The sequence below is a fragment of the Accipiter gentilis genome, chromosome 8 (genome assembly GCF_929443795.1).
Source record: "Accipiter gentilis chromosome 8, bAccGen1.1, whole genome shotgun sequence".
Taxonomy (NCBI): domain Eukaryota; kingdom Metazoa; phylum Chordata; class Aves; order Accipitriformes; family Accipitridae; genus Astur; species Astur gentilis.
Window position 1 is genome coordinate 37,409,797 of NC_064887.1, and position 27,860 is coordinate 37,437,656.

The following is a 27,860-nucleotide window of genomic DNA, read 5'->3' on the forward strand; positions in this document are numbered from 1 at the left end:
TCAGGGACCGATAATAAATCGGCCATACAAATATATTGCTGGATTCAATGATCTAATGCCATTTGGAATGGATTTGCATTTTCATGTGTCTGAGAGGAAGATTAGAGACACCACCTTCAAAAAAGCTCTCACGGGCTATTCGCCCCTCTCTCCTCAGTACACAAGAAGTGACTTTGAAATATGCAATGGCGTTGACTGCAAATTAGTTGAAATAAAAGATCTCGTGATGTGACCCAAAGGTTTTCCTGGTGGAGAAAATCATCACCTGAACAAGTAGGATGACGTGACTGGCGGTGGCTCGAGGTCTGGGCTCCACGCAGAGCAGTGACACAGGGGGTTGCCCCAGGCTGCTGAGCACAAGCAGGAGAGGGGTGATCAGAAATAAGTATATTTTCCCACATCGAGTGAGAGGAAGGAGAGAAGAGGTGGGCATCAGAGTGGGCTGCAGCTAGGCATGTTGACTGAAGGACCGTAAAGGAGCTGGTGGAGGGCTGGACTGAACCAGTGCTGGGGATCGCATCCCTCGTAACATCACAGCAGCAAATAAAGGGCAAGTTTACTGGGATTCTGTGATTTCAGAGCAGGCGATAGGAAGAAAATCCATCCCCATCCTCTGGCTTTTAAGGGGACTCCGTGTTCATCTGATAATTCTAATTTTGCTCTTTGATGAGATTGTGACTTTGGCTGGTAAAGGTAATGGCACAGATGTGACATACTTGGGCTTTGCTGGCATTAGAGTCTGGGCAGCGCGACGGCCTGATTTTAAAAGTTATCAGGAAAAGACACATTAGGTGAATTAAAATGTAGCCGACAAGCTCATTTTAAGAGGTCAGCGTGAGTCAGAAACCCTCAGCCAGTGGGCATCGCTGGGGTCCGTGGGGATCAGCGTTTGGCATTTCTGCCAGCAGCATCGCTGCCGGCAGCGTTCGCCGCTTGGCCAGGACGAGCCGAGCGGCCCTGACGGTGAACACAGGGCTGAGCTTTGCAGCCTGTGCCAAATGGGGAGCACAGGGGACGAGGCTTTTCGGATGGGTTCCCTTCCCTGGCCTGAGCCAACGTAGCTCTCGGTTTCTCCTTGCACGGCGTGTGCTCCTGCCCCGGCCACCTAACCCTAACCCTAATCCTAACCCTAACCCTAACCCTAACCCTCACCAGACTCGCTCCAGGATGTCACTGTCCTCACTCTAGGACGTCACCGTCCTTGTGTCAGGGACCCCAAGCCAGCCCCAGCTCTGCACCTGCAAACAGGCATTTTTTTCCCCATCATCACATAAACTCCGGCGATGCTATTTTAAAAGCATAAATACATCCGTGTGCGCTTTTCTTATGGACAGCAATTTCAGCATCTGTTCGGGCTGCTGAAGCACCTTGTAGCACTGGAATCATGTGCTCCAATATTTGTTAAAGGACAGGATTATTTTCCATTGATTTCAGGCTAATCACACAAAGAAAAGCAACATCTGCTGAGTGAATGGGCTCCCAAGGAGAATTAACCACTCTCACAAAGAAAAGAATGGGAAAGAGTCGAACCAGCAAGATTCTCTTTAGGAAGAAGAACATTTATTTTTAGACCCTCGTGTGGCCCCATCCACCCCTCCCTCTTTTCTGCCAGCACTGTCAGAAGCAGGCAAATACCGCCAGCATTGGCTTTTCTCCTTCCTCCCCATCATCCCCATCCCCACATCTTGACCTCTCACTGACTGAGCCCCTCAGAAAAAAATACAATTTCTAGCGTGCCATCCATCTATGGTGCACATGAACTTATTTGCCAGCAAAATGAGTGCAACAGAGATTATCTGAATTCATGCCAAGGTTACCCATAAAACACAAGTCAGCTGCACAAAGGTGGAGTGTGGAGCCCAGGCAATAAGATGGAAGCAATATAGGAAACTATCCTAACAAGAGTGCGGTAATTAGAATTGGGCTGTTTGTTTCCCATCGTATGAAGAGGCAAGCCATAAATCAGGAAGGCATCTGCCGTGCAGGATCCAAGGGCTCTCAAAGCAGTAGGAGAAAGCCATCCATCACCGTTAGCAGAAGGAGGATTTGAGTTTAAATTACAGATTCTCAAACTATGCATTTGCAATTGTTTGGAAACAAAGTCCTCTTTAATTTCTCCCTCGGCGCTGGGAGGGGGCTGAGCCAGCTACAGCAGGGTTCAGCTGATGCCTAATCAGGCCCCAAAAGGAGCAGAAAGGAAAAACTGAGGGGGGACCCAGGGGCTCCGGTGCATAACTGCTGCCCTCTCGCTTGAACCCTCGCATCCACCCTCTTACCCTCCTTGCCTTCTTTCCTTTGTGAGCATTTTTCCGCTTACAGCATGTTTCCAAAAGAACCTGCTCCTTGAAACGGAGATAAGGCAAGAAAGGGACAATCTCAAGAGCTTTCTTCTTTCTGAACGCTCCCACTGGCACGTTGCCCTTCCCGCTGACCTCTCTGTGCTTCCACCAGCACCAAAGCCTCCAGCAGGGAAGCAGATCCCGGGTGCCCGGGGGATACAGGATTGCCTGTGGAGCCAGCAGCTTTGCACAGCTTCTAACAGACTCATTAGTTCATGTTCCGTTGTTTTTTTTTTAATTTTTAATTCTCATTTTCAAAGTCTTTTCTGTTTCAGAATCTCTGAACTTTAAAATTCTGAATAATGTCAGCATTTTTGCTCACTCAGAATTTAACATCTGGGATTTAAATACCCCTCTGTGCAGGATCCCTCACGCGCATTGGGTCTGGGCACGAGCAGCACGGCCCCTTCTCTGTGGACCAGTTCCCTGCAGGTTGTGTCACCACAGCCCTGTTTCTGCAGGAGATTTCCAGGCAGGGCCTGATGCTGGTGCTGATGCTGGCATGTTCCCCTCCGTCTGGCTGGGTGAAACCCCAGGCACTCGCTCACGGCCCAGGGCAAACCCCATGCCCCGCATTTTTAGAGAGATGACCCTTCCCTGGGTGCCACCTTCAGCTGAGGCTGTGGAAATGGTTTCCTCTGGATCCCAACTCCCAGCTCCTTCTGCGAGGCTCCCCGCACCTCCTTCCATCCATCCGTCTGTCTGTCTGTCCTGGCAGCAGCAAGCAGCTGAGCACCCAGGCACCCACCTGAGCTGCTCGTCCCTCCTTTCACCAGTGTCCAGCCACAGTGAAATTATATAAATTCCATAATGATGGCAGCCAGGGCTATTAACTGTGCTGCTTTAATTCTCCCCCAGCATTTGCAGCCACTGAGATTTGGGGGCTGATATATATTATTTTTTCATATGAATACGTCTCCGGGCAAGAAAGTAGAGCGGCAAACACAGAAACGTTCGTTGCCCAGATATGAGAGGTCCCTCAGGAGAATATATCAAAGTTACGGCGTTAGCATGTGAAATATGCGGGAGTGAGAGTGAAATATCGCCTTCGCGGGCCACCGCCTATCGACAGGCTGTGGGAAGACGGCTGTGGGAGAGGGGCAGAGCTGGGGGAGGTTTTCCAGGTCAGGGTAGGGACCCGTACGTGTCCCCAAGGGTGTATTTGAGCACTACGGAAGGGGTTTGCCGTGGATTTTGCCCCGGCGGGGCAGGACGCAGGGAACGCGGTGTTTCTGGGAACGCCGCATCCATCGGCAGGCGCCGGACCGTGGGCGCAGCTACTGCACACACCCAGCTGTGGTTTGGGCACCCACGGGATTTCCATGTCCCCTTGCAGGGGGAAAGGTGGGCACCCTCTCACCTTTATCAAGGGTGAAGGACCAACCGCTTGCACCTCGCGGGAGAGATGATCCCCCAACCTGGTGGGACGGACAGGGGTGTCCCAGCCCTCGCCTCGCCACCCTTGTAAGTCACCACGTGTCGATCCCCAGATAAATGCAGGCTTGTGTCAGAATTAATCATTCTGGCAGTTTACAAGGCAATTAAAGGAAGGGGCCATGTGTCTGATTATACATCAAATAAGCCTTGGCAAATTACAAACATATCAAAGGTAGTTCCAATTAGCTGCAGTGATAGGCGGGGGACAGCACCCAGGATACCGGCTCCTCCTCAGTTTGGTGTCTTGCACTCGGGAACCGAGCAATAACACGTCTGAAGATCATAAGCTGCATTCCCAAACGAAGAATGCCAAGTACTGTATTTATTTATCAGCTGCAAGTGAGGGATTGCTACAAGAAGCTTGACAGCTAGATGGGGCAATTAACATATCATTTGAATATGGCTACTTGCTTGTCACACAAATGAAGAAGTTGCTCTTCTTCCTTGCTCCTTGGTATAGAAGCTGAGAAAGGCCATATTCCTTCAGATTCCTTCCTGTCTCTGGTGCAACATAAAAGCTATGGCCAAAATCGTGCCCTCTGCACTGGGATCATAGGGACAAGGCTTGTCTGGAGCTCTGGGTGCCCTGGGCTCTACCTGCAGAAAGGGGAGGTCTCGCTGCGTAAATCCCCTTGCATCTGAACAAAACCAGCCTCAAGACCTTTCCTTCTGCAGTGATTTTACCTTGGGAACAGCATCATGATAAACCACAAGTGAATCTCAGACCCATGTCTCGCAGAGGCGGTGTCGCACACCCAGAGCGGCCGCTTGCTGCCGCAGCCCTTCCCTGCCACCCCGCCGTGGGATCGCCAGCACAGCTCCCTCTCGCTTTGGGTCCTCACCCTCCTTCTCTTGGGCGTCTGCCCTCAGCAGTTTCCCATCCCTGTTGCTGTGGGCAGCCCAAGCCTCGCGGGAGCAGGGGAACCTGCCAGCCGCCCAGGAACAAGGCTGCTTGTTAGCTTCTTCCACTTTAGCATTATTTTTTCCCCCCTCCATGGTCTGGCAGGCAGCCTGGGGCAGCTTGTTTCACTCCTTGGGAGCATCTGGAGAAGTGGTGATTTAAGGGGATGTGACTCACCTTGCAGTGAGGTGGGCTGGGTAGGGCAGAGGGGATGGTAGGAGTTTTTTTTTTGGGGGGGGGGGGGGGAGAAAAAAAAGCAAGTGCTGTGCTCTGTATGCAGCCCTTAGCAGCTTGCTGCAGATGTTTTCCAGCTGTGTCTAGATACTGCCTAAAGGTTCTAGGAGCTGGGGAAGGAATTGAGCCCTGGGGCTGTATGCTAGGCTTGCTATGGGGACGGGAAACACTGTATGTTGAGGAGGTAAGTAACGATTTTATAATGAGCAGCTGTTAATACATTTATTGATAAGTTTACTGACAACTGTTACAACTGGTCATGCTGAGGATGGTTAAGAATGATTATGCAGTGTGTCCATTTAGGCATGTTTATCATTAATGGGCCAGTGAGAATTAGAACAAGGTGAATGTTGTACGGGATGGCTCCTGCATGGCTGTGAAACGTTCAGTGGATGTGGGCATTGCTTCAGCCTGCTGTGGGAGTACTCCTGGTCCTGGGCAGCTCCCACGTGTGGGAGGCTCTTAGGGATGGGCTCCCACCGCCAGCAGCTCCCTGCCACGGCAATGGGACCCTGGGTACCCCAAACCTTCCAGGCTCTCACAGCTTACTTGCAGACTATGATGAGGCTGGCAGGGAGGAATGTTAATTTTAGCCGGCACCTGCTCCGCTCCAGGGAGTGTATTTATTTCAGAAGCACCATGTGTTTGTCTTTCTGAAACAAAAATGTTTCAAGACTTGGGGTTTGTGGAGAGCTTCCAAAAACCTGGGATAATTGCGGTGCAAAGAATTAAAATGTCTAGGAAGACAAAATCTGAGTTTTCAGGTGGTTCCATTAACAGTCTGTCCGCACTCCAGCGGATATCAGATGCGTCTGTGTTTTTAAAAACAGCACTGAAATTGTTCCCAGTCCCACCTCTAAAATAAACAAATGCATACATAAGCGTGTGCCTGATGAGAACGAGCTCTGCCAGCTCATCAGAATAAAATGTCAGCAAATGCCAGCAAGTTCCTGACCTTAATTCCAGCAGACGTGCCTTCCTCCCCTTTCTGAAGTTTTTTGCTTCCTTCCCAGCCCTTGTTATTTAGATGTTAATCGCCAGGTTTTATTAGGAAGAAAAGGCATTTACTTGTAGTGCTGACCTGTATGCAAGCCTTGCTTAGTGCTTCTTTCACCTGGGACTGTGCAGGTGACTGGAGGGACAAAGTGACTCCCTGCCCAAGCCCACTTGGGGTCACAGGTAGCGAGCTTTGGGATGCTCTGCTGTCACATAGGTGTATGCTCTAGTGCACTCTTTAACTGCAGGACCGTGACCCTAAAAGAATTTGCTGCTATAGGATTTTGTGGAAGGACCTTAAAGCGATCTGGAGCACCCAACTATGAGCTGGATCCTACCTTTCCTATCTGAATGTTTGCCTCAGGGCCAATTTGCTTTATAATTTATCGCTTGGAGCTGCAAAATCTGCCATCTGCTCACTTGCTCTCATAGCCATGCTCTGCGACATTTCTCATTCCCACCCACATCCAGCACAATAAAAAAATATTTGCATACCTGGCCAAAAGCCCTTTTATTGTTGCCCTCCGGAGGCAGGGCCTCCCGAGCACAAACAGCCCACAGTGGATTTTCCCCAAAACCACTGTGCTGCACTGTTGCTGCGGAAGCAACACGTGCCATGATGGCTGTGGGTACGTTGAATTTCTCGTTTTGGGGGCACTAGCAGCAAGAGGAGGGGGATGCTGGCCTGGTGGGCTGTGGTGTGTGCTCACCGCTGCCTTGTTTGCAGGTGGTTGTCCGCTCCTCCCACGACGGAGTGGCACAAGAGCTGTGGAGAAAGCCACAGCTTTGCCATGCTGGCAGAAACAGCGTTTGGGGTGCAAAGTGCCCTGCAAACATTACTTTTCCCCATGTCTCCCAGACTAGATGAAGGATTGCAGGTGGTTTCTGTTATAGGCTGTGGATGTTACAGTAACAGATACATCTTTCTGCTGGAAATACTGCAGTATTTTCACAGCGGTGGCTTTTGAAGGGTGAGACTAGACAATGCATGCTGATGCTGGCAGGCCAGACAGCCTTTATAAAATATTTGCACAATATCAGCTCTTTTCTCATCTTAAAACCTTCCAAAGCTTTGTGGTGCTTTGAAAACCACCATGGGCAAACTTGGAAAGCTCCTGACCAACTCTTTCGGGCCCTTTGCTTTTGGGTACGTTGCAGACCAAGGCAGGAGCGTGCTGCCAGCTGGGGTGACAGCCGGCTCACCCCACTGCTCCCCGGGGCACCCCAGCAGCCGCTGCCGGACGATGTGGCGGAGCTGCCGGCCCTGTCTGGAGGGGTCTCCGCAGCGGGCATAGGGTGACAGGCTTTTTTTTTTTTGTCCGGCTTTCACCGTAAGCGTGGCAAGAACATTGTCTCAACTTCCCAGCACGTAAAAAGGAAGCCTGTGAATCACGGGTGGGGCGTGGAGCAGGTTTCCCTGGGGTGCTGGGGCAGGAGCAAGGGCAGAAGCCCCCGAAAGCCCTGGGGTGCTGGGGCAGGAGCAAGGGCAGAACCCCCGAAAGCCCTGGGGTGCTGGGGCAGGAGCAAGGGCAGAACCCCCGAAAGCCCTGGGGTGCTGGGGCAGGAGCAAGGGCAGAAGTCCCCGAAAGCCCTGGGGAACTGAGACGAGGCTGGAGAAGGCGACGGCCCCTCCGGTCCGGTCTGGGCTTTTCTGTACTGCATTTCACCGCCTTCCCGGGAGATGGCAGGCCAGCTTTAGAAATCCCTAATCCTCGGCTGGCAGCGAGCCGGCAACCGCAACCTGCTCCGGGAAAAAGCTGGGCGAGAGCCCCGGGGGGGAGCGGGGACCCGACCCGCAGCGCTGCTCCCCTCCTCCGGCCGCCTCGGAGGCTGTTAGACGGATGGGTCCTTCCCAAGGTCCTTGGGGTTGGCTGAAGGTTGCATGGGCCTCGTCCCCGACAGGAGGTCCCCCCGGCTTCGGGGAGGTCCCCCTCCCGCTCGGGTGGCACCCGGGACCTTTGTCCCGGGGCCGCTGCGGTAAAGGCGGGCGAGCCACGCCGGCCTGGCACCGGGTGGAAAGGGACGGGACTGCCAAACCGAGCAAACCGGTCGCGCAACTTCAACCGTGTCATTCCAGAGCTTCTAATTATTGATTTTGGAAAGGGAGGAAACGGGTTCTGGACTTGCAGGATGGACGCGAGGGTGAGAGTTTAATCCTCTCCCCTGTTTTTCTGGGATCTCCTGTACCTCCTGGTTGTGGTGGTGGTGGGCTACTCCTGGGATCGAAAGGCCAGAAAGGGTCTCCCAGGTGCAAGGGCAGGGGGAGTTGGTCACTGATCCCAGAGAAAAAAAAGGAGAAAAAAAAAAAAAAAAAAAGACAGTTAATTTTTTGTACCATCACAGGAAGGTGGAATCATGTGAAATGCCGCAGGTATCCTAAACTCCCTGCAGCCCCTTTGCGACTTTGTCTGGAGCGCTGCCCAGTACCACCCAAATTGCACTTGGGGCAGCAGGCGGGGGTGGGTTGGGACAAACCAGTTGGAGGAAGAGCTGCCGCCCCTCCAAGCTGCTGTGTCCACGCTGCAGCAGTACCGAGCCACTGACAGGAGTGCCATGAGCTGAGACTCCAGAAACAACTGTGGAGTGAGGCTCGTCCCCAGTATTTGAAGATCTGTCCCCAGGTTGGCCCTAGGCGCTGCAGCAGGCGGTGAGAACAGCCGCTGCGACCGTGGAGGAGGCCAGAGAAGGAGGCTACGGACTGCCCTCACCATCCATTACCCTCCAGGGTCTGCGAGGAGCCCCGGCACTGCCAGGCAAACCCACTGGGACAAGCTGGTTTGTTCTCCAGGCTCTGAAGGCTTTCCATCGAACACCCATGTCTGTGCCGGGGGGGGAAACCTCCCCGAAGGCACCATTCACTGAGGAGATGCTCGCCAGCCCTCCCACACAGGAATTCAGTTCTTTGCCAAATCCACAGGGCTTTGCTAGTTGTGGAAAGCCAGCAGTCAGCAAGACTGTATGTCTTTAATCAAATTTAGCACAGGAACAGGGCTCCAGAGAAGCTGTGAGATCTCTGCCCCTGGGGTTACTTGCAACCCACCTAGACGCAGCCCTGAGCTGCTGCTCTCGTCTTGAAGCTTGTCCTGCTCGGGTCAGGCGTTGGACTGGAGACCTCCCGGGGACTTCTCCACTGGCTGTATCATTCCCAGCACCTGGGACTTCGACGCCGTCTGCTAAACCTTTGCTAGAGGTAAACAGAAACCTTCAACAAGAACCCAGAGCATCAACCACCACGGAGCAGATCCAGGCCCAAGACTGTCCCACCACTGGCTTCTGCCTGTCCCGGACGTAAGTGAGCTCAAGTGCCTTGTGGGTGTTCAGTTCTCCGCACCCTTTTTGCCCCGGGATCTCTGCAAGTGCAGTCCCCAAGCTGCTGCAACGCATGGCACTGATCCCCTGCCCCCTTCCAAAAGGAGGAGTAAAGCTTTTCAAGAGCCCAGGGCTCGCTGGCATCCCATTTCGGTGGGAAATCATCCCTCGATTCGCTTGTCCGAGCGCTGACAGCTCTGTGTGATCCCACTGTGAGCCCGGTGCGGGGAAGCTGGCAGCACAGCAGCTATTCCTGTACGCCTCTCGTGGGCATGACCGAGCACAGGGATTTCTCAGCTGATGTCCTGTAATTGCCTGTGCCCAGCCTGTCATTATTTGAGCCTCTGGGGATGGTGGAAAGCCCGTTCCACTTTGAGGAGAAACGATAATTTTTCAGCTGCAGCTGAAGCACTGTGGCTGTGGCTGGCTCTGAACTATGTTATAAACTCAAAGGAAGTTTCACCACATCGATTCAGCCTGAAAAAATCAATGACCCTGAATCTGTTATGCCCAGGGAAGGGTCACCAGCTAGCACCGCTGTTTGCATTGCAGTCATTTAGAAACCTGGGGCACGTGAGGGAAATATGTTCTGGCATGTAGAACCATGCAAACAGAGCAAGGCGAGGGCTTTGGGAATCGTGGCTCTCCTGTGGAGCGGGGGGAACGTGTCTGCCCTGGGAGAGGCTTGTCCCAAGAGGTGCCTCCGACGTGCGTGAAGGCCTGTGTGAGCTCTTCAGCCGCACTGCGGCCAGACGAGCTTCGCGGCTGCTATGCAGCACGGGTGGGTGTTAAAACACCGAGGGATGGAGCCCTACCTGAGGGTGCACTATGTGCGCGAGGGTAAGGGGTGAAACAGCCTGGACCTGGCAGCCGGAGCTACGTGAGCGCATCCCTGCGCATCTGGAAAGCGACCCTGGGGTGCTTTGGGTGGCGGGGGGAGAACAGTCACAACCTTCAGGGCTTTCGTAAGGTAGGGCACAGCAGGGTCTGGCCTGGGCACAAGGACTGCCCTTTCCTTAAGCCCGAGATGGAGATTTTTTTCACCTCCAGCTCACTCGAGTTCCGTCGTGCCCGGTGTCGATACAAAGGGCTGGATACGGAGTTCGTTGAGCCGAGCGTTTGCAGCAGCCCAGGCTCTCCCACCGAGGAGGGACGCGTTTCTCGGGCCCCTCTCCCACGCCCCCAGCGTTCCCCCACCGCTCAGCGCACCCCCGGCGCTAAGCTTCCCCCCTCTCACCGCGACGACTTGCAAAGCTTTTTTTTTATTATTTTCCTTTTTTTTTTTTTTAAACTTCGGCGGGGCCGGACTGCAGCCCCAGCCCGGCGCACTAGATGTCAGCGCTACCTTCCCGTAGCGCCCCTTTCGGGTCCTCCTCGTTTATTAACGCTTCCCTACCCCTCCCCGCTGGATGAAAGCGGGGGGGGAGCGGTTCGGAGACCCGCGGTTCCAGGCAGCCCCCGCCTCTCCCCGTCCTTCCTCCGCTCTCCGCGGCGGCGCGTCCCCGCCCCGGGGCCGGCGGGGGGCGGAGGTTCGGCGGCGGCGGCGGGGCCGGGGCCGGGGCCGGGCGCGCTGCAAGGGGCAGCCCGGCCACCGCGGGGCCGCCATGCCCGCCAAGTCCAAGTATAACCTGGTGGACGACCGGCACGACCTCCGCATCCCCCTGCACAACGAGGACGCCTTCCAGCACGGCATCTGTTTCGAGGCCAAGGTGGGGAGTGGGCGCGGAGGGGGTCCGAGGAGGGGGGGGGGGGGGGGATCCGTACCCCAACCCTCGTACCTCAACCCTCCGGGGTTCCCTGTTTTCTGGCTCTCTTTTCGCCTAGCCGTGGGTTTTCTCCCCCTTTTCCCGGGAGCCCTTTCCCATTGGCGTTGCCTGCTTTCCCCCAAACTCGGCTGCAAAGAGTTGGGTGAGGCTTCCCACCCGTCCCGTAAGGATGTCCAAGCTGGTGGGATGGGGTAGGTTGGAGCGGGGTCACCCTGCTGCTTCACCCGAGCATCCCCCTCCTTGGTCCTGCATCCCCCTCCTTGGTCCTGCATCCCCCTCCTTGGTCCTGCATCCCCCTCCTTGGTCCTACATCCCCCTCCTTGGCCCTGCAGCCCTTCATGGCTCTGCACGGTGTCGCTTGGGGACGTTGGCCCTGGAGAGCCAGGGATTGTGTGCGTCTTCCTGGGAACAAGAGGAGGGCTTGGGTTTTGCTCCGCTTTTCCGGCGCTGTGGGTAATGCTGGAGTGCCGGTGTGATCGGGGGCACGGTTGGTGTCTCCAGGATGCCTTGTACCCTCGTGCTGCTGTAGTGGGATAAATTCAGGGTGTGAGCGGACGGAGGAACTGTGCGCCGTTTGTGGTGCGGTGCAAGAGGTCAGGGCCGCCTGCCTGAAATAAAAGCTTGCTATTTCTCCTTGCAGATATAAACCATTCTTAGTAGTGGATTTGGCAGGAAGCGCTCTTTTTTTTTTTTTTCCGTTGGGACCTCTTAGTCTCTTACTCCGCTTAGGCTGCGGCTTCCCACAGGCTGAGTGCTTGCAATCTCGCAGCAGGCTGAGAAAAAGCCAAGCTACCCGTCCGCGTTGCCCAGCCCTGGGCAGGTAGCGCTGGTTGGCAGTGCACTGGGAAGTAGCTGGCCATGCAATTTGAAAAGGGGAAACATAAAATCCTGCCCCCTTTGCTGTTCCTGAAGATAGAGTTACCACGCTGACGAGACGCTCAGGTGAGGCTGACTTGGAAAAAAACCTGGTGTAAAACAGTTCTGAGTGGCAGGGAGGCAGACGTGTCGCACGCCGTTGTCCCCGGAGCGCATGTGCTGGCAGGGGGGAAAAAAATCACAGATTTGGCATCTAATTGTGTGCAGTGCCCTGGGGGCAAGGCTGCTGCTCGTTGGAGGGTGTCAAAGTGTTATTTTCCCTCTTTTCTCAGGGCTGGGAGGGTTCCTCTGCAGAGGCCGTTGCCTGCCCGATGGCAGGCACCGTGCTGCAGAGAGCAAAACAGCAGAGGAGTTGTTTATGGAGCAAACTTAAACCTGCTTTGCAACTGTTTCCTGGGAAGGACTGTTCAAATTCAGCTTTGCAGCCTTTTGCTCCTGGATTACTGGAGCCGACTGCTGTTTTACTGCCAGCACCTGCTCACCCCTCACCTGCGGGGAGGCTACAAAGCATCTCCCCTTCTAAATCCCACGTGCCTTTTCCATGCCAGGTTTGGGTGGCCCAGCTTGGGGGGCGAGGAGTGGGATAGGGCTTCAGTTTTCCCTCGGTCTGCTCACAGCTCATCTCTTTTCCATGCTGCTGGTCTGGCTGCATTAATGGGCTGGTCCATATTAGTCTTTGTTAGCTCCTCTTTCTCTTATTTTGTATCCTGTAGGACGCGTTAATGCCAAGCAGAATCCGTACGAAACCCAGCTTCCAAATTTGTGGGTTTCTCCAGCAGCCCCTGATGCCAGATGCAGAATGCAGATGGCTTAGGCAATTACTCCATCCTTTTATTAGATTGCTAGAGATTAATTAAATGCTTACACTCCTTTAGTTCCTTTTATCCCCAAGAATCCCGAGAGCTTAAACCCGCCCAGCTCTTGTTTTGGCCAGGCACCCGGCGCGAGTCACAAAAACGAGGAACTCTGATTTAGAGCGGAACTTAGGGGGAAGATTAAAGAAGAAAAATGCTCATCTGGGATGCCGGGACTCGCGTGCCTGTCTCCTAAAAGCCTCCTGGGATTGCTGATAGCGCAGGCGGTGGGGATCCCGGTGTTACAGCCCTCGGCAGCTGGATCAGTGCTCTTTGCTCCGGCAGCCTGGGATTCCTGACGAGCTTGCTTGGGGCTCACTGCAGGGGGGTAATGTGAACCTGGGTCGGTATGTGCTGATGTATTCTTTTAATTTTTAATTTTATTTTTACACTCAGACCTACACTGTCTGCTGCTGTCTTGAAATGGCACGTGTAGCGGATGTAGCGCGTGTTTTGGTTCATCAGTAGCTGCTGGCATCTGTGCTGTTGTTCCCCTTGTCTCTTTCCCCAGGGAGTCCCGGCATCCCAGGATGGGTGGCCGTGGGCAGTCAGGATTTGCGCCCTTTTTCAAGCACAGAGCGATGGACTCTCCCTGAAGCAAGCGGTGCTGTCACATGCGATGCTGTCAGGAGACTTGTGTTGCTCATCCCCACTGAGGCCACTTGCAGCCATATGCTCTGGCACAGGGGACACCGAGTCTGAGCAAAGTGTCCTCTAAGGATTATGTTAATCCATTTTCTGGAGATAAATCCAATAGTTGGAAAATCCCACTCCATCTTCTCAGGAATAGTAATACATTTCACACTTTTAGATCTGTTTTCATTGGCCACTCTCTTGGCACCAAACCCCTCTGTGTCCCGGAGGCACCTCGGCCAGGCTGCTGGGAATCGGAGGAGCTGGCTCCGAGGGGAGGCAGGGCATTTGTTTTCTTCTGCGTCTTGTGGTCTGAATTGTTGAATAAAATCAAAAGCCTGGCCTCTTGGGTTAGCTGAAGCGTTCGGATGAAAGAGCTGGGAGCTGCAGCATGGCGCAGGGAAGCGGCCAGAAGTTCCCCCTTGTGCAGTGGTTTTCTGGTTAAATAAATGGGTATGTAGGGAGTAAAGGCACCTCCTGTCCTCCTCCACCTCTCCACCCAGAGTAGCTCCTCCAGTCGGGATGAGGAGGAGGGGATGCGAGCTTAATCCTTATCTTCCCAAAAGCCTTGGTGCTGCAGGACAAAACCCAAGGGCCACCTTGCGCAACACCAGCGATTCTGCGCAATCAGAAATCATGACTCAGGCTACTCCGACGCCTAAAGAGAGGTCACCATGTAGAGGGAATTAAACGGGGTGGTGGAGCCTGCGTTGGAGTGCCAGACCCCCCATCTGTTCAAGTGCAGGGGTGCTGCTGGGTTCGCACAGGGAAGCCCGTTCTGGGCTCCTGTCATTAAAGCCTCTTTGGGGAGCTTGCTGGGCTGGGCTCTCCTCCTGCCCTGGAGGTCTTGTGGTCCAGAGCAAGGTCCCACCTACCAAAGACCCATTATTTGGAAACAGCTGTTAATCCTTCAGTCCTGAGACTCGTTAATCCATTTGCGGTACCCTAATGTACCTGGTTCCCAATGAAGGGGCAGATGGGTGCAAGGACCCTCTCTGCTGCTCCCCCATCTGCCGCAAGGGAAGAAGGAGCTGTCTGAGCAAACCTTGGTCCTCAGGCAGACCCCACCGCCTGCGGTCCAGGACTGCCGTGGGCTGGGACAAGACGTGCTGAAACCTGGTGTTCCTCATACCGGACCCGTTCGCAGATAAATGTGGGCCTGGAGGTTTGGGAGGATTGCTGTTCTTCTGGGCAGCAGGTGGTTTTTTTGGGTTTGGGTGGTGGGTTTGGTTTTTTTTTTTCCCTTAAGGGATCTTGGCAAGCAGGCTTTTTTTTTTTTCATGTTTCTCAGTACTTTTCTCCGCTTTTGTGCGTGGGAAACTGAAGTTGAACGGAGCATCTGCTGCTGTCTATGTTTGGAGATGGGACATGAAGGAGATTTTAGTCTGATCCAGTATGTCCCTTCCTGTGAACCCCTCCAGCTCACCTGCCTGCCACCCTTCCCAAGGCTGCGAGCACTGGCAGAGCCTGCTGGTTGCTGCAACGATAAATCATTTATCAGAAAAATGATTATAGCCTCAGGTGAACACTAAGCAGCGAATGCATGTGTGTTGCCACTCTTGTGTATATTTTTATGTATTTAGGGGCTGTACATAAAAGCATTTGAGGTGAGTTGAGTTGCAGGCAGCTCAGATCGAGGTCTTCAGTTTCCTCTCCTCTGCTTCAGGCTCCCCTCCCAGCAAGGTTCCCTCTCTCCTGGAGGGCTGCAAAGCCAGAGACAGGTTGTGTGAAGCTCTGCACCTCTTTAGCTGGCTGGGAGAGACTTGGCAGCTTTATTTGGGGGCTGTTTGCACTGGCAGCTTTCGAGTACGGTGTGCTCTGTCAGGGCTGCTCAGACCGGAGCAAAGCTGCAGTGTGATGTAGCCCAGGATTGCTTGCTCAAGGCTATAAATAACCTTCCCAAGTGCCACAAAAGTTCTCGTCTGAAACGGTGGCATATTTCTGCCATGCTTGTGAAGTCAGTTCACAGGCTGCCTAGCGAAGCTCTCGGCAAAAAAAACTCTACTGGGATTTGGCAAAGCCACGTGTGCCCAGACTGTGGGTACCGGGAAGGCAGCTCGCAGGCTCGGCAGATGCCAGAAGGTCCCGAGGAAGAAGCGACGGGGGTGGGATGCTCCCAGCCCTGCTTTCTGCCTGCTGAAACGCTCCGGTCTCGCACATCCCATACACGAACACCTGTTAAGGCTGGAAGTGCGGGGAGCTCAGCCCCTGCGTGGGGGGCAGCTGCGGGCAGCGTGGGGGATGGAAACGGGGCGAGTGGACAGCCCTGCTTCATTGGCATGGGAAAATTTCAGCTCTCCTGCTGCACCCGCTTGCTCTGCGTCCCAGTGGCCCCGCTGCAGGACCGCGTCCTGCTGCAAAAGTGTCTCCCCTTATTGCACGAGTCCCGTTTTGGCTGGTGAGAGGGGGGAGGATGGGTAGGGTGCACGTGGCTCTGGTGGGTGCTGGGGTCTTGTCTTGGGACCCCCAGAGCTGTGTGTTGTAGGCACTCGAGTCCCCACGTAGCTCATAGGCAACGCAAGCATTTCTAGGATCAGCAGGCAGGTAAGCAGTAATATCTTTAGGGCATCAGCTTGACCGGTGCTGCCTGGCGTGAAGTGCCCCTATACTGATGCCCACTGTCTGGTTACGGAGCTCTGGACAGGTCCGACGTGCTGCCTTAAACTACCTGGCTCCCAGGGCTGGATGCATCCCGGTGTCCTCAGGGTGCAGAGCCCCGCTAAGGGAGGACTGGGCAGGGCTGGAGCGCTCCAGCTCAGCAGAGAGCCCGCTGCACCCGCCTGCCAGGCTCAGGCTGGAAAGCCAAGGCTTTTTTCCGTGGAAGTCAGCTGGCATCCTGACTTTTCCATCCCTTTTGGCCTTTGAGCCCACACCACCGCAGTCTGAGTAAACTTCCCCCCCCTTTCCTTCCAGCAAGGCTGGGTGTTCCTGGGGTGCAGGGCAGAGCTGGGGCCGTGCCAGCCCGGCCCCGTGGCTCCCCAGTGAAGGCTGTGCGTGGGAGAGTGGGAGCACTGGGACAGCAAAAGTCCCAGGATTTGGATTTCTCCTTGCTTTCCCTGCCCACAGCAGCCCTGGGAGGAGCCCTTATCAGCCAGGCTGCAGAGAGGCTGGGTGTTGCCCCAGGCACTGGGGAAAAAAAGAGATTTTGAATCTCTGGGCTCAGGGTGCCTGGCTGGGCGCTGGTGCCCAAGCACTTTGGCCCTTGCTTCGTGGCACAGCCGTGTGTCACGGGGCTGATGTCCCAGCACCCGGTGTGGCCTCATGCCACCCCGGACTCTTCAGAAATCTCAGGACCCTCACACCCCATACCTGATGCCTTCCACACGGCTGTCAGTACCTCCGGTAACCCCTCCCCAGCCTGGGCGCGGGATCCCCTGTTCCAACGAGGCTCTCCCGGCCCCGAGGACGCCTGCGTAGCCCACGGTGCGATGCCCCAGCCTGGGGTTGGTGCCAGCGTGTGTCTTCTCCCTGCGCTGCCCTGCTCCCTGCCTGCCTGTAGCTCCTCTGCAGAAGCAGCGGCTCTTCATCCGTGGCAAACTCTCTAACTCGGGACAGCTTTCGAAGCTGGAAAGCCGGCAGCCAGCCAATCTAGGCTCCGCTGTAAGTTGGGTATGATTCAGCCCTGACCTTTGCACGCAGTATCAGGCTGGCAGAGCAGCAGCGTGTCTCCCTGGGGAAGGCGGCAGCTCCTCTCCGGGAAGGCTTTCGCTGCCCACCGCTGCCCGCCACCCACAAGGGATCTCATCCACACCCCTTGGAAGTGTCCCCCTGTCAGGGATGCGATGGGCCTTCGGTTTTCTGAAAATATCTGCCACCTGCTGCCACGGAAAAAGCACCTTCTCCAGAAAATTCATTTCTGACAGAGCAGAAAATGAGCAATATTAAACAACCTCAAGGAAAAATGAGAAACGGACTTGTGCAAACATTGCTTTGGCAAAATGCTCTCCTTTGTTTTCTTGGGTTTTTTTTCCCTCTGGCCTGGGGAGGACTGGTATTTCCCTGAATTGGACAAGTCTTTTGTAAGCCATGGGCAGAGGGTGCGTGGTGTGGGCTGTGTCTGGAGGCCCCTTCCAGCCATGCCTGGGACAGACAGGGGAGCCTGTTCGCATGGCAGGGGGACAGTGAGCGACCTCCCTTTCGGGTGCCAAGAAGCCTGATGGGTGACGGCCACCAAGTCTGTGCCGTGGCAGGGACAGGGGCTGCCCTTTCCCAGGGGCCCGGGACGGACCGCTGGAAGACCGGGTCCCACGCGTGGGGGACGAGGAGCAGCAGGGCGTGCGGGGGACCGAAAGCACCCTGCAAAACAGGTGCTTCGTGCCTGCCTGCCCGTGCTGGCCATTTGCAATGCGAGGGCTGCCTTTGTGGGGCTGCCAGAGTGCCTCATTACAGGAGGGACCCCCTTGGCTGCCCATTCACTGGCGCTCCAAGCGGGTGGCCTTCCTCCTCCTAATTGGGCTGAGGAGGAGGGGGCCACCTGCGACTGCTCTCCCCACTGAGCCAAGCGTGTTCCCCACCTTCAGAGCGTGGGGATCGGTGACCCCCTAATCCTGCCTGGCTCTTGGGTGCAGGTGGGGGGCTCCCCCTCTGCCCTCCCCCCCCTCCCCGTCTGCTTGCGGGGTGGGGGGGCTATGGGTCTGGAGGCAATTATTTGGGAAAGCTGCGTCCTGCATGTGTGCATATGGTTTTCTCCTCCTCCTCCTTGGTTCCTGGGGGCTTGGAGAGGGTGGGTTCTTTCATGGGTTTATTTTCTTTGTCAGCTCTCTTTCACACAGCTTTATTTTCCTTCCTTTTGTGTCGGGCGCCTTCCTTTCTCCTCCCCGGGCTGAGCTCCGGCCCCACTGCCTCCTTTTCCTGTGGGGTCGACCTGTTGGCACGGATGCTGGCACAGATGCTGGTCCAAGCCCTGGGAGCCACCGCCACGCCTGGCACCTCCCTTGGGGCACGTGGATTTTAAAGGAAGGCAAAAGTCTATGCCTGGGCTCTGAGAGCACCCATGCTCGGGGGTCCCTGGGGCTCCTGCCCTGGGAGGAGGGAGGTGGGTCTCAGCGTTGGGGTGGGATGATGGGGGAGCCCTGCACCCCGCAGGCTCCAGCTGCTTTGCTGATCCTCACCTCTGCCTCGCCTGCTTTTCCCCCGCAGCTCTTCCCAAAATGAAAGTTGGTGCTGGGAGTAGGAGGGCTGGAGGAGAGCGGAGAAGGAGTGGCCGTCAGTGCACTTATTGCCTGCAAATCACTAGTAAATACGGGTGGTTTCTCAGGCCATTCCCACTCCTTGCCTGGGAAATAGTAGTTTAGCTGAAAGGCTGACCTCTAAGTCCACATTTTTGGGGGATGCTCATCACATTGTGAAGGGCTCCTCCTCTGCAGTGCAGTTCCCACATGTGATTTTTGCCCTGAAGACAAAAATAATCTGGGGAGACTTTGTCCATCTGTTGAGTTTTATGAAACGTGCAAAAAAATACCTGCCTCCAGAGCGGAGGGAGAGGTGGGTGTTATGGGAACTGTGAGCACAGCAATTGTGTGAAGCGAGCCCACGTCAGGGCTGGAGGTGCCATGGGCTCTGGTGGGGGTATGCTCCCACGGGATGGGGGATGCCGGCAGGATGCCACGGAGCCTGGGTTTGGAAGCAGAGGCGAACCCTGCATGGTTTGTGACCTGAGCCCCTTGGTTCGGGCGCTCACAAGCGTGGGTTGGAGGGGAATAGCTGAATAAAGGGGCATAGGTAGGACAGCATCAAGACAGTTCCTATTGCTGGTGCAGTTTTCCAGGAGGGCCGTCCAAAGAGGTCCAAGGTGGTGTCTGGTTTCTGCTCCATCGCTTGCTTACGGGGCAGCCCAGCCCTGACAGTCTCGCACACGCAATTACAGGCATGACTGAGCGTTGCTGCTGGCCGAGGTTGTGGTCATCGGCCAGAAGGTTGGCATTGCTCGGATTCGTGTGGCTGTGGGAGCCAGCTGTGGACGGGGCTGTCTCCTGCCCAGCTGATAGCTGCCACCCCTTGCCCTGTCCTTGCACGTGGCTGTACTCTGCGCTCGCTTGTGCAAGGAAAACGCAGGGAGAAGGACGGCGATTACCCCGCCGGTGGCAGTGACCTCGTGCTGTTGGGAATAACTGGAAGAAGATAGGCATCCTCTGGCTGTCCCCTTTGCTAGCAGAAGTCTGTCCCTCTTACAATTCAAGCTAAAAAGTCTCCCTTGCAGGTGAGTGGGAAGCAGTGCTGGGGGTCCCCAGCAGAAGAGCGGCGTGGGGAGGCTTGGTGGGAGAGGTGCTGTGCAGCTGAGACGTTTGCCTGGCAGGGGAAGATGGAGAAAGGGTTCTTCTTTACGTGCTGCGCGGTGACTGCATGCCCAGGGCTCTGGCTGCCTCAGCCCTCCTCCTCGTCTCCTCCTTTTTACTGATGGTTTCCAGACTTTATATAAGAAAAGGGAATCAATTCACGTCAAAGATGCCTCTATTAATATGACCTGAACCTTTGAAGGGAGTGGGAAGGCTGTGTTTAGGGGATGCGACTGAAAACTCATCAAGACCTGTGCTTTTTGCAGTTGGGCATTCGGCGGTTGGGGTCTGGGCAGTTAATTCCGCCTTTGCCGACGGCGTTCATCGTGGGCTTTAATTCGCGGTTACATAAAGCTGCCCTGCACCGTGGCAGCCTGCTCAGCACGTGACGATCACGCCAGCTGTTTGGTGTTTATTTTTATATCCTCTCTCTTCGCATCTACTCTCAGCACCGACTGCCCGGTGCCGGTCGCTGGACGCCTGCCTTCGTCTGCGCCCGGGGCGGGAGCCGTGCCGCTGGGGACGACCTCGCCGAGCGGGTGGGCTTGTGGATTTTGGGGTGCGGGCAAAGAGGGCTAGCAAGGAGGGCTCTCTGGGACAGCATGCCCGCACAAAGCCCAGGTCTGGTCACGCAGCCCCCGTGCTGTGCCCTCGATAGAGGTGGCAGAAGCATCCCGGCGGAGAGGAGCCGGGAATCCCGCAGCGGTGCTGGGTGAGAAATAACCGCTCTCCGCGGGCTCTGCCTGTACGGTGACCCTTAGCACGTGTCCAGCCGTTCAAGCACCCGACTCGGCGCTGGTGCTCGAAACCAGTGACCTGGGTTTTCGTGTTGTTGGCGAAGGTTATGGCCGTATTCACGGGAACACGTAGCCCTGCCGAGTTCGGTGCCTGCGCTGCGCTGCGGAGGGTTACGTCAGCGCTCGTGTCGAGATGCAGCGTGGGAGCACAGGGGGCTAGTAAATAGACTCAAAATGCTTTTCTTCTAACTACATGCTTTTAGTGCTCAGCATTGACTCTTCGTTGCTTGTCTGTTTTCTGATCCTTCTTCTGAATCTGCCCTCTTCCATTTTATTTTTAAAAAGGTTTTTGTTCGGCATCTCTCCGTGCTGGGTCGCAGTGGCGCTGCCTTTGGTCCCCTTTGAATAGCAAAGCGGCTCCTTTATTCTGGAGGCTTGGCCTGGAGGCTCAGCATCACTGCAAAAACAGCCGAGGGTTTGGCAGGGCTGTAATTAAGCAGTGAAGGGCCTGTCACAGGACAGGTTGCCCAAGCTATTTTAGGGATATTCCAATATCTAGGTCTATAATAGATGACTCAGTGCAGCCGAGGGGATATTGGCTTATACCTGTGTACTTTGATCATGGCATAGATGAATGAGGCCAGCAAATAAGGGCTGCTGAATCCTTGAAACATTGTGGTGAGGGAACAGCTTCATGGTGGGAGGCGTGCAAGGCTTCGGGTGCCGTGGGCAAAACGCCGCCTGTTCCCCAGAAGTGACCCTGGGTTCCCTCCAGCGATGCCATCGAGGCCGTGGTGGGACCATGAGGTTTCCAGTGCCATGGAAACTCGACTAATCTGCTCTTTCTTTCCTTCCAGTACATCGGGAGCCTGGATGTGCCACGGCCAAACAGCCGGGTAGAGATTGTGACGGCCATGCGACGGATCAGGGTGAGCACGGCGAGGAAGCTCCTTCTTCTTCTGCATCGGGGTGGCGGGGGCAGCACTCCTCCATCTGCTCTTACAGCCTTCTCTTGCATAAGTCCTGTCCTCCAAGTTATTCATAACCCTGTATTTTTCACCGTCCCTCTCTCCATTGAGATCTCTGCGTAACCCAGGCGCGATGCTTGCAAACTTCGTGTGCCGCACCGTCACGTTTGCAGCATCCCCAGCGCTGGCTGTCCCCCGTGGTACCCGGGCATCCCGCGTGCGGTGGCTGCGGTTAGCTGCAGCCCGAGCGGTAGCAGGGTCGTCTCTGTGCTCGCCGTGCTGCGTCCCGTGCAGGAGCATGGGGTGGAAGGTGGGTGCGGGACGTGGGGCTGCCGGCACTGCATGGAAACCGTAGCGTGTCTGCGATTCGGAGGATGTCCTTGTGTGTCAGTTCTGATTCAAAAGTAACAGCAAACTACTTGTGGAAGAGGCATGGTTGTGTTTTACCGCTTGCATAAGCACTACAGCTGTGTGAAAATTCGGGTGCTGCCTGGATATGCCAGTCTAGTGCCCGATAAATGGCAATGTGCAAATTAAAGTGTTGAGTAACGAGCTCTGGGGCAGGCCAGCAGCGAGCTCGTTTAACAGTGAGTAGGTCAGGGGATGTCAGCTGGTAATGAAGTCATCTGGCTTCCCAAACTGCTTATAGTCAGGATACGGGGTGCTCTCGCCATATAATGCTTGGCCGATAGCCAGGAGAGGAGCTTTTCTTTTGCTCCCTGGCCTCTCGCCTGTGCAACTGGAAGGTGTTCAAGGGCAGGCTGGGACGTGAGCAAACCACACACCCGGCGAGCTCGCTGCCCCCCGGCTGAAAACAGCAGGAGCCGGACTGCTGTTCGGTGCACACAACAGCCCTTTGGGCGGTGGTTGGACCTCGGTCTGACGTACGTGGCCACCGGCGCAGGTAATTTGGTCTGCTCCGTGGGTCACAGCGAGGGGTCTGCCCTGTCTTCCAGGGATGGCTCTCTCCTGGAGATAAGACTCTTAACTGGAAGGAGCTGAGGATGCTGGCAGGGACGTTGAGTAATGGATGAGCTGTCATTCTGGTGGCCTCGTGGGATCCCGTAAGCACCGGACCTGCTCGTGTGGCTGAGCAGCCCTGTCCGGGCTTGGCTGTTGCCCTGCTCCTCTCTCAGCCCCTCCTGTGGACTCTTGCTATAATCTCATTTTTCTCTTTTCTTATTGCCAGAGGAGGAGTATCATAGCCCAAGGACACAGACTGCAAAGCTCTTCTGTTTCAAACTTTCAGGGTGTAAATAGTTTGTGGGCTTTTCTCAACAGCTTTCCTACCCGCTGCCCTGTCCTCTTGGAGGCGGTTAATGTTGTGGCTGGTGCACAAGTTGAGAAGTCCTTTATGGCATTAGGTTTGCTCACTTTGGTTCCCAACAAGGTTTGGGACAGAACAACTGTTACGCTGTCAAGAGCTCTTATAAACAGCTGTTTCCTCTCCTGCCTTTCAAGATAAGACTTTTGAAAGAAAGCAGCTCCAGCCCCAGAATCATGTAACTCCACATCTGTGTGGGAGGACTGGCACAACTCTGAGGGCTTAAATAAACCCTAGGGAAAAAACAACACTAAAACTTCCTGGCTGACCAATATAAATAAATTTTCTAGACTACGCTTAAGTTTATAAAGCTCCAAACGGCGGGGAAAGGACACAAATTAGGGTAAAATAATGATTTCTCATGGTGAATGATGTGCTTGAAACATGTGCTCAGGCTTCCTTGATCTAGCGTAAGACAGGAGAGATGCAAGTCATGGAAAGGCTATGATTTTGCAGATCAGATCTGCCAGAGAGACTTTTACTGTCTCTTTATTTGTCGCGGGGTGCTGTTTGTGAAGACGATGCCAGGACGGTTTGTTTGGTTAGTTTACGTGTATAGCCCTTCCCTGGTTTCCCATGTTTTGCGCTGGCCTTGCACCCAGCAGCAAGTCATTACCGCGGCATTGCAAGGGCATTTGCTGGCTGGGCTGGGCGCTGGAGGCTGGTTTGAGTTTGGCTGGAGGTCAAGGAATGCGTGACCTTCTTAAAGCAGAGGAGAATTTGTGTTCTTTGAGGAATAAAGTAATCCCAAAATATTGGCGTGGGGAAACCAGAGGAAGAAAAAGCTTATTTAGGCACAGAAAGCGAGCGATGGGAGATCTTCAAGTGCAAGCTGCAGCGGTTCTGCCTGTGGTGTGTGAAGCAGCTGCTGACCCTGAGGTTTGTGTGGGTTTTATTGCAGTCCCTCATTTAGGGGGAAAGTGCTGTGTCCCAGTTTGTTCTGAATTAGTCGCTGCTGGTGAGGGAGGGGGACCCTTGCCGTCCCCTTGCCACTACAACTCCCCTTTCTCAGTGCTGCCTTCGCCCTAAGCTGCTCACTGGGCTTTGCCTCTGTTTACTAAATGAGAAAAAAAATGATGCTGCGATGAAGTGAGGAAGCACCCTGCCTGACAGTTGGGGGGGTCCCAAGGGGGAGAGCGTCCTGGAAGCCCCCCGTAACTGCCTGCGCTGGGCTGGGAGTGGGGAGGGACGGGGCTAAGAGCAGCGGCAGCTCCTGCAGCCCTGTCTCCCCTCTCCTCCCCGGCAGTTGGGGCTTGGAGGGCGAGTGCCGTGGGCCTGGCTGAATCCCGGCTTCTTGTTTTGATGGAGACCTGACCCTTTGGGGGCAAAGAGGAGGACACGGCATAGCCGGCATTGCTGGGATTCCTGCCCTGGCTGGGCTCTGCCGGCCTGGTGCTGCTCTCCTGAGAGCAAAGCAGAGCAACAGCTGTGGGCAGAACGGCTCCGCCAGACCAAGATGTATATATTAAGCCCAAATCTGGTCCCTTTTGTGGATCTAGGTTGAGAGGGACTTTATACAGGGGGTCAGTGTTGCAGGGCAGGGATGCCATCCCCTTCCTCCCGCCCCGCTGAAGGGCTGGCGGTGGCGTGGGCATCCTCGCGGTGCTGGCCGGAGGGAGGGTTTCTGTCCAAAAGCAGGAGGATGTTGGAGAATTCCTGGGATTCTCACAGCTCGGGGCGAGGAGGGAAGGGGAGGCGCTCAGCCGGCTGCCTCTGCCTTCCTGCTTTTCCTGCCTGTGTCGGCTGGGCTTGCTGGGGACACAGCCCCGTCTTGCTCTGCGTCTTGGTGCAGATCCCTGGCCCTGAAAGGACTCGGTGGAACAGGACATTAGCCGTGCCAAGGATGCACTTGGACAGCAATTTTATGAGCGTTTGCTGCAGCTTTCCTCCAAAGCCTACGACTTCTGGCTTTCCTGCAGAGCACCAGTGGCCGCATCAGTACTAATAAATACAGTAGGCCAGGGCTTGTTTTCCTGGCAAGTGGCTGGGCTTGTGTTCGTACAACTGAACGCCTTTTCCTCCTCATCCCAAAACAGGGTGACCCAGTCTGTGTTGCTTCGTGCCTTAAACTGCTGGGGTAGGTTGGCCTTCAAAATGCTCCTTGGCTCATCTGGATGCAAGGTGTGAGAAACCAATCCGTAAGTTACCCGTGGGCACCTGAACATCAAAAAGTCCCGAGCTCAGCAGTAATTAAATGGTTGTTAAAGCTGCAGCCAGCCTGTCCTGTTGGTGGGAGCCCAGGGGATGTTCCTTGCCCAGGCTCTCCTGGGAAACAGCAGCCCGGAGGCCACAGTGCTCTTTCTGCTCTGCGCCGGCCACGGGCAAAGCTTGAGAAATTCGGATGGGACCTTGTGAGAGTGGTCCGGGATGGATCATACATCTGTCGGTTACCAAGGAGGGTGTTATGGTACTGGAGAGCAAGAGCCTAACTGATGCATCTTCCCAACCATAAGGACTGTGAGTTGTTGAAGATTTCAGTTTAAAGTGCCTGAGCTAGCTGCAGAGCATCCTTTCGTCTCTCTCTTTTTTTTTTTTTTTTTTTTTTTTTTTCCCCCCCCTCCCTGGAATGGCTGAGCACATGGAGCCCTAAATGACAATGATAACTATGTTTTTCATGTTGTCATGATGTAAATATATGCAAATGATTTCCTCTTGGTGCTCCTGGCATGTCTCCAGTGCAGCCAGTGCTACCGGGGTGGGGCTTGGTGCGTTCTAGAGAATTTGGAATTATCCTTTTTTTGCTACTTGGATTGCCAAGTGTAGCTTTAATCCAGGTTTTCTTTGGTGCCAGAAGGGATGAAATCCTATATAGGCACTTTTTAAAAGCTGCTTCTGTGGAAGTCTTCTGCAAGCCTGTTTCTGGGAAGTGTCCAGCTGAGTTTTGCAGGCTCAAAACAAGGAGACATTTCAAGCGCTTTAAAATCTAGCTCCTCTACACCTCCTACTCTGTCAGGTACATCTGATTTTGTGGGACTTCTGCTGCTTTGCATAGCTGAGCTCTATTTTAGCAAATTGGCAAAATTGCTGAATTTCAACAAGCTAGTTTAAAGCTAGATTTTGCGTCCTCTGCAAACCACATGCACAGTTGGACTGGTGTGAAAATTGATGCATTTGGCCAGTTATTTGTGTAGAGTGCCTGGTGTAATTTTGAGCTCATTTAATTAAAATATTTCTGAGATATCCCTGTTCCTGCCATGGCGAGTTTCAAAAAGTGTTAAGCCATTTACAATGATGCCTTTTTTTTTTTTTTTTTTTTTTTCAATCACACAAAGAGCATCGTGGCTGTCCCTGCCATAAAACAGAGCAGGATTTGAAAGCAAGCTGGCCCTGCGTGCATAAGCCCTGCTTGGGGGCAGCCCAGCCCCGGCTGCCCACGGGGGACCTGCGTGGAGGGCAGTGGGCTGGCCAGGAGATGCTCAGGCTTTGGCCACCTGAAGAGCGCAGCCTGCTCTTTGCCAAGTCACGGCACTCGGCGCGAGGTGAATTATTGGCGAGCTAATGACTTGACGTGATTATCTGAGATGAACGAGATTACGTTGCATTAGATCTGGGAGGGATATCTGTAATGATTTCAATTGCTCTTTCAGTGCTCTGACAATCGCAGTACAAAGGGTGAAGGCTTCTGGGCATGTTCATTGTATTTCTCCTGGCACCACCGATGCCACTTAACTTCATAATAAAATAACGGCTAGTGCCATAGTGCTACCAACGTGCCGCCTACTCGATTGCATGACATGGGTCGGGATCTCATCCTGTAGTTAGTGTTTAATCAATAAACTGCTTAGATTAGTACCCAGATTCACCGGAGCAGCCTTTTGACCAAGGCTGCCCATAGGGGAGGGACAGTTCCCGGGAGAATTGGCCAAAGCGCGGTGGCCCTGGCTTTGCTGTCTGTTTTAATACCATGGCCAGGATGCAGCGAGCGCTTTCCAGCAAAGCTTTGAAGGTTCCTGGCAGCGTTAAGTAGCGTGATTTGTACGTGCACTCTGTCGAATGCACGTGTAGTAAAATTACAAGTTCAGGGAGGTAAATAACTCCGTGTGGTAGAGGGCAGGCATCTGAACTGGTACGAAGATGTAAAGTATGAGGCGTTAACGCTGGAAAGTGAGGTCTGAGCCTTGGAGGAAGCAGGGTAGGGATGGGGCTTTGGGCAGCGCTTGCCAGAGGGACTTTGGGAAGGCGCTCCCGGGCAGACGTGAGCAAGTACTGCCCGTGCCGGCTGTCTGCAGGGCTTGCTGGGTCACGCAGTGGCAGGAATGACTGGGCTCGGCCAGACGTGCAACCTGATGGGTCTCGAGGAGATGAGGAACGGGCATGCCCCTCGTCCCTCGGTAGCTGGCCTCTTAAATAAGTCATGACGAGCTCGTTGCCTTTCGGCTTCCAGCAATGCCCTAGCTAAGAGTTCTGTGCCAGGCGGAGCTGGGGCAGCAACACGTCCCTCCGGGCCAGGCTCCAAGCCGTGGTGGGGCAGAGGGCTTGGTGGCAGGGGGTTCCCAGCTGGATGGAGAGCTTGGTTGTGGAGCCAGCGAGGATGAAGGAAACCATAACCCAGACGGGGGGAGCGTGCTTTGGGAAAGCTAATGAGCCAGGAGGTGCATGCCGGTGCACGGTCTTCCCCATACCTCCCTTCTCTCTGGGGAGCTCAGCGCTTCTGCTCTGGGCAAGTGTCCCACGGGCAGGCGGTGCTCAGGGCTCTGGCAGGAACACGTCAACTGACGCTGGGCATGCCGGCGCGAGCAGCAATGTCCCTGGTGGGTGCTGCTGGCCTGTAGCCAGGCAAATGCCTTCGAGAGGGCTGGGAGCCACGTAGGCGCTGAGCCCAGGGCAGGCCTGGAGCTGCTGGCAAAAAGCTGGGAGGCAGCGCATCCCCTACGTCCCCGTGGTGCACCCTCGCCCTGTGTTTGCTTGGGTCGGCCTTTCCTCGGTTGGGCTTTCTTCCTTCTCTGAGAGCCCCCGGCGTCTCCCCGTGACTCATCTCGCTCCCTGGCTGGGGGCTTTCCCCGCCGGCGCTCGCGGTGAGTCACATTATCGGCTCGCCGATGCCGTCGTCTGAGCCGTCGGCAAATATCTGCTGGGAGCTCAAGGGAGAGGAGGGGGAATAACGTCTGGCGGGCTCCCTGAACGTGGGGGAGAGGGCAGATCTTCAGCATTGCTCCTTCCCAGTCCGGGAGTGCTCTGCCGGCTCCCACCCCCTCTCTAAATTCGTGGAGA

The 27,860-nt window shown here is 54.9% G+C and overlaps 1 protein-coding gene across 6 annotated transcripts in view; it reads left to right on the forward strand.

Moving 5' to 3' along the window:
- The first annotated feature begins 10,756 nt into the window (after nt 1-10,756).
- The window catches only part of NOS1AP (nitric oxide synthase 1 adaptor protein), a 47,427-nt gene continuing 30,323 nt past the window's right edge, over nt 10,757-27,860 (forward strand). For all 6 annotated transcript variants that reach the window (XM_049808121.1, XM_049808122.1, XM_049808123.1 and 3 more), the window contains exons 1-2: nt 10,757-10,925; nt 21,215-21,286. In XM_049808121.1, the coding sequence (XP_049664078.1) occupies nt 10,821-10,925; nt 21,215-21,286 (177 nt within the window). In that variant the 5' untranslated portion in view covers nt 10,757-10,820. The remainder of the gene's footprint in view (nt 10,926-21,214; nt 21,287-27,860) is intronic.